Source organism: Oryctolagus cuniculus, chromosome 3 (assembly GCF_964237555.1).
Source record: "Oryctolagus cuniculus chromosome 3, mOryCun1.1, whole genome shotgun sequence".
Taxonomy (NCBI): Eukaryota; Metazoa; Chordata; class Mammalia; order Lagomorpha; family Leporidae; genus Oryctolagus; species Oryctolagus cuniculus.
In genome coordinates, this window is record NC_091434.1 from 22993711 (window position 1) to 23013646 (window position 19936).

Consider the following 19936-nt stretch of genomic DNA (forward strand, 5'->3'; position numbering starts at 1 on the left):
CATTCCTTTTTTTTTTTTTTTGAGATGATGAGCAGATAGGATGGAAAAGTTTCCATAAAGATGGAGGTACATTGTGTGTGTGTGATTGGTGTGTATGAGTGTGTGTGTACGTGTCTGTTTATGAAAGGAAGGTGCTGGCATGAGAAAGAGCTAGAAATAATTATGTGGTTAATTGGATTTAATGTGGATAACTTCATCTCATTAAGACATCACATCTCTTTTTTCTTGGTAATGGAGTTTTTTCTTTTTAAAATCAGATTATCTCTCAACAATCCCTCATTTCCTTCTTGCAGTGTTGCCATAGTTTCTTAAAGCCAAGATTTGGCCCTGGCATCATTGAAAGAGGAAGTGGGAAGCCTGGGGCTGACCTGGCTGGGACGGGGGCATGTTTGGTGCCATGGATGGGTGAGGGAGCTCAGAGTATGGCAGGAAAAGACCCCAACCAGAACAAAAGAGCTGTCCATGCCCTGTCTGACACAACATGCAGAAAATTCAGAATGGTTGGTCTTTGAACAGCAATGGATTCTAGGGCCATGGGGGTTTGGGAGGTCAGCTTGCTAACCAGCCTGCTTCCCACTGATAAGGGGAAAGTTACTTTATCATCCTCTAGGGCAGCCAGGAGTCACACGTTTCCCTAATTCATCTCTCCTCTGTAATCTTTGCTGGCAAGAAGGTCTTCATGATCAGTTATTTTTCTTCGTCCTGATGCTGAGACACATGGATGCTGTGGAAGCACAGGTCTGTAAAATCAAGAAATCATTGCCTGATGTACTGAAGGAAGAAGACACTGGAATCTTCTAGACTTTCCTAGTTTCTTCCTTCTAGCCATTGGGTCCATTGTGCTCCTCCTTTGTCTTCCCCCACATCCCCACCCTCCTCCAGCAACCCAGACCTCAGCTACACAAATAGTCAGTCAATATCATGGACCAGTTTGGTTGTGGCCATAAAGTTGTGAGGGCATGCTACTGGTAAATGTTACTGACAACTGTTCCCTCAGATATGGAGAGTCCAAGGAGTAACACAAAACTGTTCTTTACTTTCACCATCAAGTCAACTATTCATCATCATATAAACTACCAAGGATGGACACTGGGGAATCCACTTTCTTGGTCACTCCTCCTTGTTCTCCTTCACAAACCCAGTGGACATTTCCCACTGTTAATCCCATTTCTCCCCACCCCAACACATTCAGGTTCCAGCTCCACCATGGAGGGAAGGTTCTGATTTTAAGGCTTTAGATCCCATGAATCTTCACAGTGGACAATCTACAAGGCAACTGAAACTTCCTCTGGTGATATGTGGGTACTTAAAAGTTCGTGGAAAAATAGAATTAAAGGATAAGTTTGTTTTGGTACAAAAACTTTTGAAATCCTTGAAAATTTTTTTTTTCAGAATATGTGTTCTCCATGAACTTTATAAAGATCTCATGTATAGACTCCATCTCTGAGAAAACTTTGATGGACTGCTAGGCTTACCACAATCTCTGTCACTTGTCTTAACAAATGTCTCTTCCTCATCAAGAGTGGGGGTGTGAAGAAGAAGTGAGAGGAAAATAAAACCCCACCCTGTCCTCCCATCCACACATACACACATCAGTTAATGCTGGTGACAATGCCTGGAACCAGGTTCAGAGGAGAAGCATATGGGGAAAGCATAATAGGGTTTCTGTCTTTGTGACTATATCTCAATGGGATGTCTTGGTATTGGGACCGGAAAGGTTAGACCTTGATGGACAGGCTGCCATGGGTAGGAGCAGGGACTGGTGTAGAGATAATCTAGATGAATTAGAGGAAGCCTTTTGGACAGAACTGGGTTCAGAGCCTCACTCTTCCATGACTAGAGCAAGGAGCAACCTCTCCGAGTGGGTGTCTTCATCCGAGAAATGGGGCTAGCTTCACTTGGGTATTGAGGTAGTAGATGACACAATGTCTGTGAAAGTGTTTTGTCAGCCCCTGAAATGTTTGTATCCCTAAGATTACAAATAAAAAGAGAATGTTACAGAAAAGAGGAAGAAAGGAAGGGAAGAACTTGGTCAACATTTGCAGTAGGTGAGAGAGTGGCCTTAGAGACAAGAAGCTCTGCCATAAGCACAATATAACTCCTCATATATTAGCCAGCACTTACTGAGAACTTACTATGTGCCAGGTATGGAGCTAAATATCCTTCTCCTGCAGTGTCGTAGATGAGCCACCTTATTTTGATGGCAAACACCCCTAATGCTGCCTGCAGTCATACTTGATTTATCATCACTCCAAAACTCCCCCAAAAGACTACTTTATACCAGTCCCCTGCCTCCAACATCTCTTCCCCTTCTTCACTCTCAATCCATGACTTTTCTTCACATGTCACCTAGAAAATAGAAGAAATCCAGAAGAAAATTTGTCAAATCCATGGTCACTACTCAGTTCTCATTCAACACAGCTCCTCAGCAGCATGTGACAAGGTTCGTTGCTCCCTTCTTTGTGAAACACTGTCTTCTTCTGAGGCTGTTGGAACATCATGTTCTCTTCCCACCTCACTGACCTTCCCTTTTCAGTCCCTTCTGCTGTTTCCTCCACGTTTCCTGACCTCTGGACATTGATGTGGTCCACGGATCAGCCTTGGTTTTCATTCCTTTTCCTAACTACACTCACTGTTTGGCTATTTTATCCAGGCTCAGGACTTCAAATACCAGTGACTCTCCAGTCTATATATTGAACTTAGACCTCCTGCGAAACTCCAGATTAGCCTGCATTGCATTAATTATTTGACATCTCTACATGATCTGATAGGCATTTCAGAATGGACATTTCCAAAACTTAGCTCCTGATCTTCCCTCCAAAACCTGCTGCTCCTTCAGTTTTTCCCATCTCAAGGAAAGGCAACTTCCCATTCTTCTCATTGTTCAGGTCAAAAGTAGCATCATCCTTGACTTTCCTGCTTCTCTGATGTGCCACATCCAATCCATTAACAAATAGTAATGTCTGTGTCTTTCACATATATGCAGAAACTGGCCATTTCTCAGGAATTTCACTGCGACCACACTGGTCCACAACATCTCACCACTCTCCTGGGTTATTGCAACAGCCTTCTGTCTCCCTGTGATGCCCTATTTGCCTCCAGCTTGTTCATAACAGAGCAGCCGGAGCATTCCTGTCAAATATAATCCAGTAATGCCATTGGAAGTAGATGAAAAGGTGGGCTTACAGGCAGAGAGCTGCTACAGCACTCTGCTCAAAATATTCAGGATTTTCATTTAATTCATGAACACATGCCCTTTTAAAAAATTATTTATTTATTAAGGAATAAAAATTTCATAAGTACAACTTTAGGAATACAGTTATTCTTCCCACCATACCCACACTCCCACCTATTCTCCCACCCCTCTTCCTCTTCCCTCTCCCCTTCCCAGTCCAACTATGCATTAAAATTCATTTTCAATTAACTTTGTACACAGAAGATCAACTCTATGCTAAGTAAAGATTTCAACAATTTGCACACACACACACACACACAAAACTGAGAACAAGTTTTACAGTTAACTCTCATAATACAACTTGTTGAGGACAGAGGTCTTGCATGGGGAGTTAGCGTACAGTGATTCCTGTTGTTAATTTAACAATTAACACTCTTATGTATGATGTCAGTGACTGCCCGAGGCTCTTGACATGAGCTGCCCAGCCTATAGAAGCCTTTTGAATCCACAAACTCTGTCAGTATTTAGACAAGGCCATAAGCAAAGTGGAAGTTCTCTCTTCCCTTTGTTTTTTGTTTTTAAGATGTATTTATGTATTTGAAAGGCAGAGTTACACAGAGAGAGGAAAGGCAGAGAGAGAGAGAGAGAGAGAGAGAGAGAGAGAGAGAGAGAGAGAGGTGAACCAGGTCCGCTGGTTCACTTCCCAGATGGCCGTAACGGCCGGAGCTGTGCCAATCTGAAGCCAGGAGCCAGGAACTTCTTCCAGGTCTCCCATGCGGGTGCAGGGGCCCAAGCACTTGGGCCATCTTCTACTACTCCATAGCAGAGAGCTGGACTGGAAGTGGAGCAACTGGGTCTTGAATGGAGACCCGGCGCCCATATGGGATGTTGACACTTCAGGCCAGGGCATTAACCTGCTGTGCCACAGCGCCAGCCCCATCTCTCCTCCCTTTGGAGAAAAGTACATTCTTCTTTGATGGCCACTTCTTTCTGCTGGGGTCTTGCTCACAGAGATCCTTCATGTAGAACATTTTTTGCCACAGTGTCTTGGCTTTCCAGAATGCATGTCCTTAAAATGATCCACAAGCCTTTTGATCTGTCCCCTCACCTTTTGATCCCATTATATCTCCTGCCTTACCTCTTACTTCCCTTCCTCTCACTTGCTCTACCCTCCATACACTACCCTTTTGGGTGTCTCTAGAACAGGGAAGGCATGATTCTGCCCCAAGGCCTTTGAACTTGGTGTTCCCTCTGCCCAAAATGCTCAATTTCCAGATATATGCATGACTTGCTCCTTTACCTTCCTCAGTCTTCACTCGAATGTCCCCACTGTGTGAAGCCTTCCATAGTCACCCTATTTAGAGTGTGGGCCTTCCTCCTCTCACACATTCCATTTCTTTTTTTCCTGCATAGCACATGATAGCACCTTAGGTACTTAATTTATTCATTAATCTTATTTATTGTCTTTCTCTACTAGAGAATTCTAGTCTGTTCTAACCACTGCTGTATCACCTAGAACAGAGCCTGGAACATAGCAGATGAATATTTAACGAATAAGGGAATTTTGAAACAAGGCCCAGAGAGATTCAACAACTTGTCTAGGGTCACACATACTGTACGAACCTGGATACATCTGAGTCTATCTAGGATTAGAATGCAATCTCCTAACTACCATATTAGTCTCAATAAAGAAACACACCCCTAAACTGCATGCCAGAAAGGTAGTGTTTCTATTGGCTCCTGTGTTCTGATTTCCCAGAACTGCAAACTCTGCCATGGTCTGGGGCTGTTCTTGCTACACTAGCTTTTGTTTATTTCTTTGTGCTCAGTGCCAGGGGTGCCTGGTGCCTGTGTGAATGCAATGGGAAGTCTTTGGCTTACTTGCCACTGCCATGGCAACCAGGTAACTTAAGGATTTCAGAAGCAAGACCTTCTGATTGAAAGAGAGCTGGGGGTGGGGGGAATGAAGCAAGCCTAGAATAAACAAGGAAATCTATGAATGGAGAAACAACCAGAGTCTTGGTCCGCCATTTGTAGTGCCATTGGCAGTGAGGAGAACCATCCTACTCTCTCTCCTTCCTACCGATCAGTCACAGCCAAAGGCTAGAGGATTACCCTGTCCTGCTTCCTTCCTCCAGCCTGATCCACTTACCCTACTTGCCTCATCCTGGGGGCTGCTCTCTTCCTCTGTACAGGATCTCCAGATAAGAAGGTCTCCCAATGCTCTCCATGTCCCCATGTAAGACAGGGGACAGTCCTAGAGTAGAAGTCAAGAAAACTCCTTTGATCCCTTGACCCAGAAGGACAGACTCTCACAAAGAATGCAGACTCCGTGGCTCACCTGACCCTTTTCTTAAGGCGTTTGTTCCCTTCCTTACCTACCTGACCTACTTTAGAGTGACAGTGGGAAAACAAAACAGAGTCATAGTAGAAAGAATGGTGACCTTAAAGTTCTTACAGAAATGTTATTAGAATTGTAATGTTCTGTGAAGAGGACTTACAGTAGCAGGCACTGGCTCTGGCACTCAGCACGCATGATTTAATTTAATCCTTACAACTGCCGCTGGGGGGGGTTCAGAGCCATCTGCAATGGAAAGATGAAGAAATGGAGCCTCAGGCAGGTTAAGAGCTTGGCTAAGTTTGCACAGCAGCAAGCAATGGAGAGGCATGCAAAACCCAAAGTGTCTGTTTCCAAAAGCCATGTGTTCAACCACTCCCCTACAGTATCCCTTGGAGGCCAGAGGATTAGAGAAAATCCCATTTTTTCTTGTCTTGGTCATTCCCACAGCGGTCTCTGGCCCCAAAGCTCCGAGCACATCATCGAGGAGGTGTCTGGTGCCTTTTGCATTTAATGAGCCCCTTTGATCTGAGGAGTGTACTGAGCTCCGCAGACAAGATCATGGTAATTCTCCCAGCCCAAAGGCTAGTGCCTCTGGAGCTGGACCAGAGGGGCTGGTCCTTTCCCAGACCCTGGTGCCTGTCCAGTTAGTAAACGCCTTTCCTGGGCATGTCTGATGTGCCCAGTTCCACGGGGCATGTAGGAACAGCCCAAATCCCAGAGGATTTGAAGACGACTGAGTGCCAAGCTGTGGGTGGTGCCGCAGGGACAGAAGACAGGTTTGTGGCTCGTGGTCATGGGAGGGGTCAGGAATTGGGGTGGTTGTAGAGAGGAGGGGACAGATGACTCACAGCACAGGTGCTGGGGGTCAGCAGGAATGGAGGGGCAGAAGGCAAAGGGCAGGTGTGGTAGGGCTCAGAGTCCAACATCAAAAAAGAACTGGCTTTACATTCCAGCCATGTGTGGCCTTGGGGTAGCCATTAAACCTGTCTCTTCAATAGGGAGCTCACGCACACTGAGATATTTACCAGGAGTGGGGCCGGTTGGGGGTGTCCATCCGGTTTCCACTTTCCACCTTTTTATTATTTTTTTAAATTTTAATTTTTAATTAGTTTTTAACAGATTCAATGTGATTTGTAGATACAATTCTAAGAACATGACATTCCCTTTCTCCCTCCCTCCCACCATCCTTCCTTCTCCCATTCGTTTTTTATATTTTTTTAAGTTTTGGGGATAACATATTTTAAATCTACATTAGTAAAAAGGCTTAATACTTCACCGAATAGGGGTCTTTTTGCTTCTTACTATCTTAGCTTTAACGCTTTACTGCAAGGAACATTTGACATCTAACCTGGATCTGCATGGCTGCTGGGGTGTTTCCACTTCTCTTGCTCTTACCCTGGTTACGGCTCTTTAGAAGCCCTGAACACTGAAAGATAATGGTCCTCCTCCCAGATGCCCATAAAATTATACCAAATCGTAAAATACAAAACTCGCATGAATGCCGAGGTTAAAATAGCTTCTTTCTGGATTTTTATTCCCCTGAAGTCCTGGATCACCTCTTTCACTGAAGTTCGCCTTTTCTAGCAGGTTCGGTGTCCTTGCCTCCTAAGATTTCTAGTGCCAGCAGCGAGTCTGGGGTCGTCCAGCCTCAAGGGCACGTGGGGCGGGCGTGGGGAACAAGGAGCTCCAGAGGGAGCAGCACTCCCCTGGCCCTTTGGCCCCTTAGCCAGGCCCTGGGACCAGGCCAGGTCATGCTCCCCACTTCTCCAGAAAATTATGTTGAGGCCCAGGGGCCCCAACAGCTCCACATCCAGAGCCAAGATAGAGGGCCCGAGGCACATTCGCCATTGTGCCCCAGCCAGCGGCTTCCTGCCACATCTCACACCTGCCTCCGGGAGCGCAGACCTCCCCCGGCTCTGTAGCTCCGTAGCTCTGCACAGTTGCCAGGGACCGGAAGTAATGTCTCTTACCTGATCGGCAATTCGACACGGCTGCTTAACAACCCGATTAATCAAACCCAGCTCGTCCTGTTAGAATTAATGAGCCCAGGAAACGCTGCCGTGAATAATGAGGGCTTTTGCCCCTCCCCCAGCGCCTCTCCCCACTCACCCCCCCTCCGGTGTCCTTCTCAGAGCAGTACAAGTACAGCAGCTACGCAACACGGAGGGGCCTTAGGCCCTGCTGGGCGCCCTGCTCGTCTCCGGTGCACCACAGCTGCCCCACCTGGAGCCCAGAGGCTGGCCATGTTCTGGAGCAGCAAAACCTCTGGCTCGTCACACAGATATTCGTGCATTTAGCTGTCAGATTTGGACTGAGTGTCAAACTGCATCAGACCCTGTGCCAGGTGCTAGGGATGCAACAATGGATAAGATGTTGTCCTTATGAGAGGGTCGTAGTGTGAGTGCCATAACAGGGGACATGGGAAGGGCCTGGAGATGCAGGGAAGGGACCCTGTCAATAGGAGGGGAGGTCAAACAGTTCACAGAGGAGCGCACATTTCGTGCAGTTCACAGAGGAGCACACATTTCGTGCAGTGGTGAAGATACTGAGCAATATGCCTGCAGCCCATATCAGAGTGCCTGGTTCGAGTCCTGGCTCCTCTGCTTCTGATCCACCTTCCTGCTGTTGTGCATCCTGGGAGGCAGTGGATGATTGCCCCAGTGCTTGTGTTCCTGCCACCCATGTAGGAAACCCAGATGGAGTTCCAGGCTCCTGGCTTCGGTCTGGCCCAGCCCTAGCTAATGCAGGCATTTGAAAAGGAGTGAACCAGCAGATGGAGGTCTCTCTCTGTCTCTCTGCCTTTCCAATAGAGTGAAAATATGTAAATAAAAACTTCAAGATTGGGGGCCGGCGCTGTGGCGCAGAGGGTTAACGCACTGGCCTGAAGCGCCGGCATCACCGTATGGGCACTGGGTCTCGGTTGGAGACCCGGCTGCTCCAATTCCGATCCAGCTCTCTGCTATGGCCTTGGAAAGCAGTAGAAGATGGCCCAAGTGCTTGGACCCCTGCACCCATATGAGAGGCCTGGAAGAAGCTCCTGGCTCCTGGCTTCAGATCGGCGCATTTCCTGCCATTGCAGCCAATTGGGGAGTGAACCATCAGATGGAAGACCTCTTCTTTCTCTCTACCTCTCCTCTCTCTGTGTAAATTTGACTTTCAAATAAATAAATAAATCTTTTTTTTTTTTTTTATTTGACAGGCAGAGTGGACAGTGAGAGAGAGAGACAGAGAGAAAGGTCTTCCTTTGCCGTTGGTTCACCCTCCAATGGCCGCCGCGGCCGGCGCGCTGCGGCCGGCGCACCGCGCTGATCCGATGGCAGGAGCCAGGAGCCAGGTGCTTTTCCTGGTCTCCCATGGGGGTGCAGGGCCCAAGCACCTGGGCCATCCTCCACTGCACTCCCTGGCCACAGCAGAGGGCTGGCCTGGAAGAGGGGCAACCGGGACAGAATCCGGCGCCCCGACCGGGACTAGAACCCGGTGTGCCGGCGCCGCTAGGTGGAGGATTAGCCTAGTGAGCCGCGGCGCCGGCCAATAAATCTTAAAAAAAAAAAAAAAAAAACTTCAAGATAAAAGTACATGGAAAGTGAAATTAATTAAGTTTATTTTGGTACAAACAATTTTGAAATCCATGCATAATTTCTCATAGTATGCATTTTTCATCAACTTTTTGAAGATCATGGGCTTGCTGTTGACACTGGCTACTGGGAGGTTTCACATAAAGAGTTCCCCTAGGTTCTCACATCTACAGCTGGCTGCAGCTGGTGGTCCTGTCCCTCTCACCTTGGTCTGGGCCCTCCAACCCACCCTCGTCTCCAACAGCTGACATCTGTCACTTGTGTTGCTCGTCTAGCCCCAAGGGCATTTGAGTTTGTGACTCCCAGCTGAGTGTTTCTACAGAAGCTTGTCAAGCCTGACACCCACTTTAGACAGCACAGAGTTTCCACGGAAACCAGCCCACTCCGGCAGACACACTAGGACTGGAGCCATGCAGGGAAGGCCATCCCCTGTCTTCCCAGCTAGGAGCAGGGCGGAGTAGGGGTGGGAGGAGGGACTCAGAACTGTTAGTTGATCTGACTGATGTTGCTTGGCTACCAGACTGTGGCCTGGTCGGGTGGCCCAGACCAGTGCCCTTGTCGCCGCCACCCACCCACCAGATTGCTCTGGGCTCAGATCTGACCACCTTCTGCCTCTCTTCCTGCAGGGGGAGCTGCTGAGTCCATGCCGCTGCGATGGCTCGGTCAAGTGCACGCACCAGCCGTGCCTCATCAAGTGGATCAGTGAGCGGGGCTGCTGGAGCTGCGAGCTGTGCTACTACAAGTACCATGTCATCGCCATAAGCACAAAGAATCCTCTGCAGGTACAACCACTGGCTCTCTGCGGACATTCGAAGCATCTGGGAGAAAAGAAGTGGTGTGGTCTGGGTGGGTGAGCACTGTGGGCAGCATGCAGGCAGGAGAGGACGAAAGAACTTTATTTTCCATAGGCCCAGCCAAAAGGGGGAGCGATAGGACACAGAGAGAAGTAGATGCAGAGGAAAAGAAGGGTGGGGAATCAGATGCAAGAGAGAGAATGAGTGGAGGAATGAATGAGTGAGTACATGAGGAAAGTGAAGGAAGGAGGACGGAAAGAAAAGGAGAAAGGAAGGAAGGAAGGAAGGAAGAGAGGAGGGAGATGGGGAGGGAATCAGGTGGTGATGGTGGGGGTGGGGCCTTGGCTTGGAGGAGTAGCCCTGAAATGCAGGGGTTGGGGGTGGAGAGCAGAAGGACCAGGGAGACTGTAGAGCAGGGCATGGAGGGAAGGCAGAGGGTGGGGGCAGTGAGCAGGAGGACTAAGCTACAGAGAAGGGCAAAAGGGAAGAAATCAGGAGAGCAGACTCAACAGCCCTTGCCGCACCTCAGGGGTGTGTGATCCGCTGGAATCTTGTCCAAATGCAGACTGTGCAGGTTTGGGAGGTCTGGGGCAGGCCTGAGATTCTGCACTTCTCACAATGCACAGGGTGATGGTGACATTGCTGATGCACGGACCGCACTTCCTGGGACCCAGGACAGAGGCACAAATGGAGAAGAGAGAGGAGAGGGCAGCAGAGGAAGGCAGGAAAATGGACAATCAGGAAGGGAGAAAGAGGAGAGAAAGAAGGAGAAAGGCCAATGGGAGGGGCACGTGCAGGCACAGCCATGGCTGCGTGGGGGTCTGCCAAACAGATCTCAAGAGGACTGGAGGCTCCTGATACCACCCCACCCCTCAGCCTGGCCCTAACACTGTCAGTGTCCCCAGAGCAGCTGTCAGGCCTGCGCCACCTTTGTAGCCTCCTGCCTCAAGCAGGTGCACACACACATGGAGGAGCACTGTGCGTCTGGAAATGCCTCCACATCTGCACGGTCAGCCAGTTAATCCGTGTGTAATCAATTAGCCAGTGTGCGCGTGAGCAGGGGGACTTCAGCAGCCTGGCCCAGCTTCACTCCTGCTCTCTAATGGGTGTGGGAAGAATCCATCCTGCAAGCTGCGGTTGGGTGGGGAAGGCAGGGATGGGGTCTTCGCATGGAGAGGCAGCTGGCAACACCTGGAGTTGGTGTCCAGGGCATTCTGAGTCCCCAAGGAGTGAGTGTGAGAGGGTCTATGTGAGTGTGGGAGAGTGTGCATGCTAAGGTCAGGGGGCTGTTTCTGGATGGTGGCATTAGAAGCCCCAGGCCCCTTAACCATCTCCATGGTGTACCCAAAGGTCAGAATAAGAAGTACCGGCTTCTGCCAGGGCTCTGTCTTCAGCCACTCATTGCAAAATCTTGAAGCATCTTAAAATAGCTGTGTCACGAGACAGCTGATTCCGCTGCCTCTGGGGCGTGAGCAGAGGCCTGAGCAAGTTAACCCTCTGCTTCCTCTCCAGCTGGCTCAAGCCCCCAGAAAAAGTCAGATTCCAAACCCAGGAGCCCACCTCAAAGGGCCTGCCCCCTCTTGGCTGGCAAAAGTGAAAAACCATTTAGGGCTAACTTTTTCCTTGAGGCGAAAAAGAAAAGGCTATTCTAATCTCATCAGTCAGATAAGCGAATGGCAGGGTAGGCAGTGTTGATCTGTGAGTCAAGCCGTAAGTGAGCATGCTATCTTGAACCCTGAGTTTCTGAACACTGGGGATACACTCCAGTTTTGCTGCTCCTGAGAATGTAATGGCTATTGGCCAGACAGCACACCAGAGGAAGAAAGTAGTTTGTCCTGGAAGCAGTACTGTGTAGTTGAGGCCCAAATTGCCCCAGTTGTGTGTTTGGAGTTCCTTGGGCCCAGCCAAGTGTGAGACAGCTGCCTGCTCAGCCACAGTGTGCAGCATCTGCCCCCACTGCCTGGCTGGCCATCTGCAGTGCAGGATGGCGCTGGCAGGCCCTACTGCAGCCTTGTGCAGAAATGGGTGGGTATCCCAGAGCTACCTCTGCTCTCAGACACTGGAGGTTCCGTGCAGGTCTGTCACCCCATACAAAGGCGTGAGCAACAGCACAGCTGCTCACCCTGGGGCATCGTCTTAGAAGTCATGTGCTTGGCCAGAAGCACCACTGAGAAAGGACCTGCCACACAGCCCTTGGCTCCATGGCTGCTTTCCTCTCTGTGTTGCATCCAAATCGCTATTATAGGAAGGATCATTTCATTGTGGATTATTAGGTGCCAGTCAACATTCTAACTGTTCACATATATTATCTAATTTAATCCTGGAAACAGTGAAGGGGTACCATTATTACTCCCAATCTACAGACGATACTGTGGAGCCACAGAGGGGTTGGGCAGCTTGCCCAAGGCTGCATAGCTCTTCACTGGTGGTGCCCAGTAGCATGCAGGGGTCTGACTCCTGGCCCAGACTCTTTGCTTCTTTGCCATAATGCACATGCCTTTAGGACACATATGAATTTAGGATGCAGATGCATTTAGGATTGCCCTGCTCTGAGTACCTTTCTGTGTGTGCTGGAAGATGATAAAAAGCTCTGGGTTTCATGGTTATTTCAAAGCACTGGTTTTAGAGTTGTTCCATTTCACCCTCATAACACTCTGGGAAGTAGGAAGGATGAATTATGTCCACCTTTTCAGAAAGGAAACTTACAGTCCTCCTCATTTCCCCACCCCTCCCCCAGGTCACACTCAGCAAGCTGGGGCAGAGCTCAGCTAGAATTGGGCCATCTCTCCCCTTGCTCGACATCCCTCCCTGCTATAAAGAAGTTTCTAGTCCTGGTGCCCTTTTCCTTTAGTCTCTCCACTCCAGGGGTATGGAGAACCTTCTGTCTGCTGGGGCCATTTGGATACTTGTAACATCCATCACAGGTCATACAAACTTAGCAACTTAATTATAGAAAATTAGCCTGCTATAAGATTTCTTGAATTTCGAGTCCCACCTTGGGTTGCCTTGGCGGGGCCAGATGCAATGATTGTGTGGGCTTTAGACAGCCCATGGTGTGGGGAGCAAACCGGACTAGACTGAGTTACTGGAATTAAGACTTATTCTATGCATCTGCTCTCCCACAATGTGGCGTTGGGAGAGAAGTAAACAGCTTCCGCACAGCTGCCTCCAGTTCAACTAATAAACTGTAGGACTTGCTCCTGATTGGAGGAGAACAGCGTACTCGGCGTGTGGGCAGCCGAGTTGGGATTGGCGGAGGAGGACTATAAAGGAGGAGAGAGACGGCATGCATCAGGAACATCTATGGGGAACATCTAAGGGAACCCGTGCAGCCCCCGAGAAGAGCCGGCCGGCGGTGTGCCGCTCCCCTGCGGAAGTGGGGAATGTGGTCAGGGGGAACTGCCCTTCCACGGAGGTGGAAGGGATAGTAGCCAACCCGGGAAGAACCAGCAGCAAACCCGGGGAGGGCCGAGCAGACGAAAGAACAGCGCAGGGTTCAGTGTCGTTCCTCCACGAAGAGGGGGAGCGACACATGGGCCTGATGTTCCTCACCCCTGCTCTATGCATTGATACCACATAACAGGAGAACAGGGGCTGGAGAAGTCTCACAACACTGGGATCAGAATCTCTCAGCATTGCAGGTGTGTGGTGTGGCAGAGCCTGGTCCCCTGGTCCCTTGGTCCCTTCTTCCTTTCCCAACCTGCCTTACACTGCCTGCCCCCACCCCTCTGAGAGCACCCAGGAGTCCTGCATAGGGTCCACAGATGGCTTGGGGGCTGGTTGGTGGTGGTGGGGGGTGGGGTTTAAGGATGTGCCTCTCTAGATGGAGTTTCTGACATCTGGGAGAGCAGGGTGGGGGTTATTGATCCTTCAATGGTAGAAACAAAAGGCCCACTCAGAAGCGTTTTCCTCTTTCCAAGCAGTGGGGCAGCCTCTGGAAAAAGCATTTGCTTGTACAAAGGTGAAAGCTGAATGATTGGGCCATCTTCTGTAACGTTCCTTTGTTACGTGTAACCCTAGGCTAGGGGAAACAGTGGAAAATTAAAAGGCCCAATTCAGTGTAATGGGATGCTATCTGCATAATTAAATGTAAAGGCTGACATCCTACATCTGGACTAGCAAGTGAAATGTCTTCCAACGGTTACCCCTCCTTGGGGCTGCTGGCCAGTGCCGGCAGGAACCAGAGTCAGTGCTTTCACCCAAGCCGTCAGATGCACAGCGAGGGTCTCCCTGGTGGCAGATGGAGGATGCTCTGCCTCTCCTCTGCGTTCAGGCACAGATGCTTTCTGGGGATGTCCCCTGCAGGGCATGAGGCAGATCTCTGCCAGCCGATGTCCTTCCTTCCACCTGCCCAAATCTGACCCTGCCACGTCCTTGCTTAAAGCCATTCCCAGCGTCGCTTTTGCTCCTAGGGAGAAGTTCTAAATCTGCATAGTCTGAGAATCTACATGCTGGGTCCTCCTTACTTTTCACGTTGTCTCACCCCATACTTTCGTCTGCTCTCTCCACTCCACTCACTCTGGTCTTTGCCCAGGTTTTCATACTCACTGTGCTTTCCTCTGACACAGGGCCTCTGCACCTGCTCTTCCCTCTGCCTGTAGCATTCTCCCATCCTTTCTGTGCCTAATAATTCCTGCTTGGTTCAAGCATCATTTTCTCTGGAAAGTCAGATCTCAATGCCATGTATCTCCCTAACTCTTGACAAATTGCAACTGAGAATAATTCATTGAGTGTTGGTACTCCCTAGACTATAAACTCCATGGGATCTGAGACTTGTCTGGTTTTGCCTAGTGGTCTGTCTCCGGTACCTAGCATAGTGGTCATCTCATAGAAAACATGCAAATGTTGTGTGGTTGTCTGAATAAACCCTGTTTTAGTCGGTTTTTCAATACATTAACTAAAATACTTGAGAGGAGCATCTGAGAAAGGAAGGGTGTTTAATTGGCTTACAGTTTTGGAGATTCACAGTCCAAGACCAGGTGGCTCCATTAGTCTGGCTTCTGATGAAGGCAGAGCATAGGTTGAGAAAGGATCGCAAGGCCAGCAGGAAGCTGAGTGACTCAGAGAACAACTCTTCATCTACCCTCTGTATGGTCTCCCCTTATAAAGCCATCATGATCTGGTCATGGGATTCAACCCTAACAACCTAATCCAATTCAGTCACTTGGCAAGGGCCTCGCCTTCAGACATCTCCATCAGATTCAGCCTCCACCCTAACTCATCAACCATTAGCATTAATCCATTAACTGTCCACAGAAGACTTTGGGGTTGAAATGTCTGCATGAGTCTGGGGATCCCATTAAAACCGTAACAACCCCCAAGCCGAAATCTAACTCCTGGCTCATTTAGGCTGGTACTGTCTGGACTAGCCAGGAAACCATGGAATTTCAGAGTTGAAATTCACCCACACCTCAGCTTTTTTTTTTAAGATTTATTTTATTTGAAAGGCAGAGTTGGAGAGAAAGGTATTGATTTTCCATCTTTTGGCTCACTCCCCAAATGGCGGTAATGGCCAGAATTGGGCCATACTGAAGCCAGGAGCCGGGAGCTTCTTGGGCCATCCTCCACTGCCTGCAAGCACATTAGCAGGGAGCTGGATCGGAAGTGGAGCAGCAGAGACTTGAACCAGTGCCCATATGGGATGCCAGCACTGCAGGTGGTGGCCCAACCCCTTACATCATGGAACCCGCCCCCACATTCCAGCTTTCAACCCATCCATCAATATTGCTGTATGTACACTGGTGCTTATTGTGTAAAAAAATGGAAATGCCCATATTAATACACTTTCAGTAAATTATAAACTATTTTTCTTATCTCTTTCCCTCCTCTCTTTGTTGGATTGGTCATCTCTGACATGTATATGAAATGGCACACAAGGTGTTATAGAAACAAACAAAACAGGCAAAAGAAAGGCCTGTGTGCCCTCAGCACTTATTAGCGCAGAAAGAGACTCTGGAAAGAAGATTCTAGAGCCCTGACCACCACCCACTCATCCTGTGTTTTCATTTCTACCCTCCCAGTGTTCTCCACCTGACTGCTAACCTGCCCTTCTCTTCTCCCGCAGTGGCAGGCCATCTCTCTGACAGTCATCGAGAAGGTCCAGATCGCAGCCGCCATCTTGGGCTCTCTCTTCCTCATCGCCAGTATCTCTTGGCTCATCTGGTCGACCTTCAGTCCCTCAGCTAAGTGGCAGCGCCAAGACCTCCTCTTCCAGATCTGCTACGGGATGTACGGCTTCATGGACGTGGTGTGCATAGGTGGGTCTAGAGGCTGGTCTCAGTGGGAAGTGGGAGCCATGTGCTCACAAGATGGACAACCCCTACAGGATTCCTTCCTGGTAGTGGGGGCAGTGTGGGCAAAGTGGAGAAGGTTGCTGTCCCAAGACCTGAGAGCTCGGGAGAGGCTTAGACTTGAGTGATGAGTGGGAAGGGGCAGAAGGCAGGGCGTAGAAGGAAGAGCTCAGTCATTCCCAAGCCAACGTGTTTTGCCCACTTGAAGGCGTGGATACAGAGGCTTGCCTGAGAAGAGCTGAGAGAGGTGGGTTGCTCCATGTGCTGCCTCGAGCAGGGGTTGGAAGGGCTCTTCTCCTTTGTGGACCAGTGGCTGCTGAGCCACAAGAGAGATGCCCACACCTTTCATTTCACCCTTTTCCCAGCAAAATGCCACAGTGATCTCTGCCTCTTCCCCACTTCCAGCTTTCTCTCAGTCTATTCCAATGCCCTGAGCTTTCTCTTGTGTAGTGGTCGGGTTGCACCTCTGGAGGTGGGAGAGGAAATGCCGCACAGCCGGCCTCTGACTGCTCACCCTCTTTGCCTTGAGTTTCTGTGCTTTCATCTACATAGACGAATTTCTGTTCCAGGTAAGATGTTTAAAAGACTTCAGTGTTTTTGAAAACAGTTGGAACTGACAGAGATGCTTCCTGCTTGCTCCCTTACTCCATCCCCCAAGCTTTGCTCCTCTCTCTTCCACAAAGGTTGGTGAAGAGCTTGGTCCATTTTTTCCATGGCAGATCAGTATGGCTGGGAGTCTGAAGGCTTGGCCCAAGTGCCTGAGCAGGTGGGAATGCCTGGTTTGTCTGGGTGAAAAGAAGTGTGCATAAGCCCTGCTATCCACCCTAACCTGGAACCCTCAGATTTTGCCCTTGGTATCAGTGCTAGGAGTATGAGACTTCCACTCATTGTCTTCTCTGGGCATTGGTGTATTTGTTACATCAAATACACTGCATTGCTCTATTTGGCAGGAAAACACCTATTAGCTAGAATTTGGCTGAGATGATTTCTTTGGGGTCTTCTAATATTAAGAGTCAGAAAGGCCAGGAGACTGGCATACTGATAAAACCAGTGGTGCTGGAATGCATAAACTTGTATTCGCCATCTTGCTGCCTCTCCATGCTAACAAAATCAATATATCAACTCCAAGTTCAAGAGCCTTTTAATTATGGCACCTAGGCAGTGAGAGAAACAGATGGCCAGGTTTGGAGGACTGTGGGAGAGAGAGGACTGTGAATGGGGAGGAATTTGACATTGATGCATTTTAATTTCCTTCTCCCTCCCACCAAACTCCCTTCCTACCCCTGCAGAGGCCTGGGTTGGTGATGCCAGGAGCCAGGCGTGTCTCCATATGGAGGATTACGGCAAGTCTGCCAGGAAGGGGGCGGGGGGACTTCCTGCAGAGCCCCTCCTCTGTCCTTCGCTCTCCTTCAGGCAGACTTCAGCTCAGTCCCTGAGGCATGCTTCTACGAGACACATATTCCTGTCACATGGCGTATTAGCCAACTTTGGCCTCGGTAACAAACAATTCCCCAAATCGCAGTGCCTTATAGCAAGCATTCATTTCCCATTCACACATCTGTGAGATGGCTGGGGCTCTGCTGAGCTGGGCTGCCAAGCTTAGCTTCTGGCTGGCTGTGCATTGGGTTCAGGCCTGCTCCCAATGTCTCCTCCTGCTGGGATCCAGGCTAAGGGAGCAATGACTACTGGGCTGTGCTTTTCTCCCAGCCAAGTGTAGGAGTACACGAAGGCTGGCAGAAAATCTTGCTTCTCAAAGTGTCTGCGCAGAACTGGCGCACACTGCCTTCTGCCCACAGCACATTGGCCGGTGCAAGTCACCAACAAGCCCCACATCAATAGGGTGCTGAGGCAGGGACGTCTCCACGGCATGGAGCTGGCTCTGGTGAGCTCTTCCTCCCCCACTCAACCTTGGCTGCAGTACATCACAGCAGGAGCTTGTGTATCTATGTATGTCTCCATCTGGATATCTTTCTCTCCCTCTCCTTATAGAACCGTATGATTCAATCACAAGGGCTCCACCCTCATGACTTTTGCCAATCTAGTCACTTTCCAGAGTCCCCATCAGTAAACACCATTGTTGGACTCAGTTTCCATCCTCTGAGTACATGGACACAAGACGTTGGGATTACACTCCTGTAGGAGTTCAGGGAAGTGCACAACTTATGTCCAAACCATAGCCGGCCTCTTGGAGCAGACAGCAGGGGTCCCACGACTTCACTTGTGGGATGCCTACAGATGACACCTGTGACACCGAGTGTACCTGGGCCCACTTACAAGGGGAATCTTCATGAACAGGGCCTGCTCCCCAGGATCTGGGTCACCCAGCACCCCCACTCTGCCCTGCCTGGTATTCCGATATCACCTGCTCCTGTTGTCTCTCTCTGAGCAGAGCTCTGTGTCACCACCTCCTCTGTCTCTTTCTTGGCTCCCTCACTCTCTGGCTGTGTTTCCCCTGGCCCACAGCTATCTCTCCAATTCTTTCTCACATACATGGAGTGCTCAATCTTTCCATTTCTGGGAGAAGCAGAGTGGGCTGATGTTGAGTTTTCACATTGGTTTCCTTTCTTCCCTGCTGTCAGGAAGATATAATTTCTCAGGATTCAAAGCCACACTAGAGCTTTGATCCTGCCCAGACAAGCCACTGGTAGGTAGAGAGAGAACCACTGGACAGGAGGGCAGTGCGTGAGGACCCTCCCTGCTTTTGATGCCACCCAAAAGTAGTCAGACAGACTGCTGTTTAGGCAGCCTCACCTTAAAGGAGTTCAGACTGCTCTGTTATGTTGTTGATTAGTTGGAGCGAGTTCTATCTCAGAGCACGTCCCTGGGAATAAGGACTAATGCTCCCAGTTTGAGACCATGAAACACTGAGACCGAGGCCGAAGGGCAACGGAGTAAGACTGTCAGCTCAGTGTTTTCCTGGGAGATGCTGACACCCAAGGGACAAAATGCTGCAGAAACAGAAACAGAAAAGGGAGGGTGGCAGGTGACACGCAACAGTGGAAACCCACAGACAGATTCCTGTGGTTGTGATGACGGTGATTTTTTTTGTTTTTTTTTTTTTTGATGGTGATAATCAGTAGTGATAATGGAGGTTTTAAGTGTGAAATTCAAGTAGCAGTCACTTCTTCTCTGCAGTGTTCTGGCCCATAGAACACTGCATGAGTGTAAAAGTGTCTGTCTTTTAAGGGTCCTCTGCAGGGAGAATCAGCTGGAGCCTGCAGAGCCTACCCGGGGCGTCCTTCATTTAAAGACTGGCCAGCGGGACTCAGAGGGACTGCCAGGGAGGACACTGAACATCATATTCACTACAGGGAGTGCAGAACAGGAACTATGGCCTCTCTTGCAGGAGTCCTGACTGCACTCCACATCCTAGTCCAGGACAGGACTCTTGGCTCCCACACAATAGCTCAGGAGCAAGCAGCTGAGGTGTACTTCAGTGGGGGGTTGGGTCTCCCTGGCTATAGTTTCCAGGCTCCCTGCGAAAGTCATGCTCGGTTCAAGTCATTGTGCTCTGGGAAACCCAAAGCCTCAGCCTCCCAGGAGGCATTCACAGCACCCACCCATCAAGGGCTATCCCACCCCAGGCGGCACGCTGCCTTCATCAGACTCTGAGGGGGAAAGCCAGAATGTCCATCCAGGGCCAGTTTGTTCCAAGAGAAGGAGAAATACCCCATCACTGCTCACTGCCCACTCCTGTCTCCCTCTATGATCCTGGCCCTCTGGCCACGCCCTTGACCTATGAACCAACGAGAGGCAGAGAA

At 49.6% G+C, this 19936-nt stretch overlaps 1 protein-coding gene across 1 annotated transcript in view; it reads left to right on the forward strand.

Moving 5' to 3' along the window:
- Nucleotides 1-19936, forward strand: part of MARCHF4 (membrane associated ring-CH-type finger 4) — a 114587-nt gene that overhangs the window by 75305 nt on the left and 19346 nt on the right. Inside the window, exons 2-3 of the mRNA XM_051848211.2 lie at nucleotides 9718-9873; nucleotides 15950-16142. Of these exons, the coding sequence (XP_051704171.1) occupies nucleotides 9718-9873; nucleotides 15950-16142 (349 nt within the window). The remainder of the gene's footprint in view (nucleotides 1-9717; nucleotides 9874-15949; nucleotides 16143-19936) is intronic.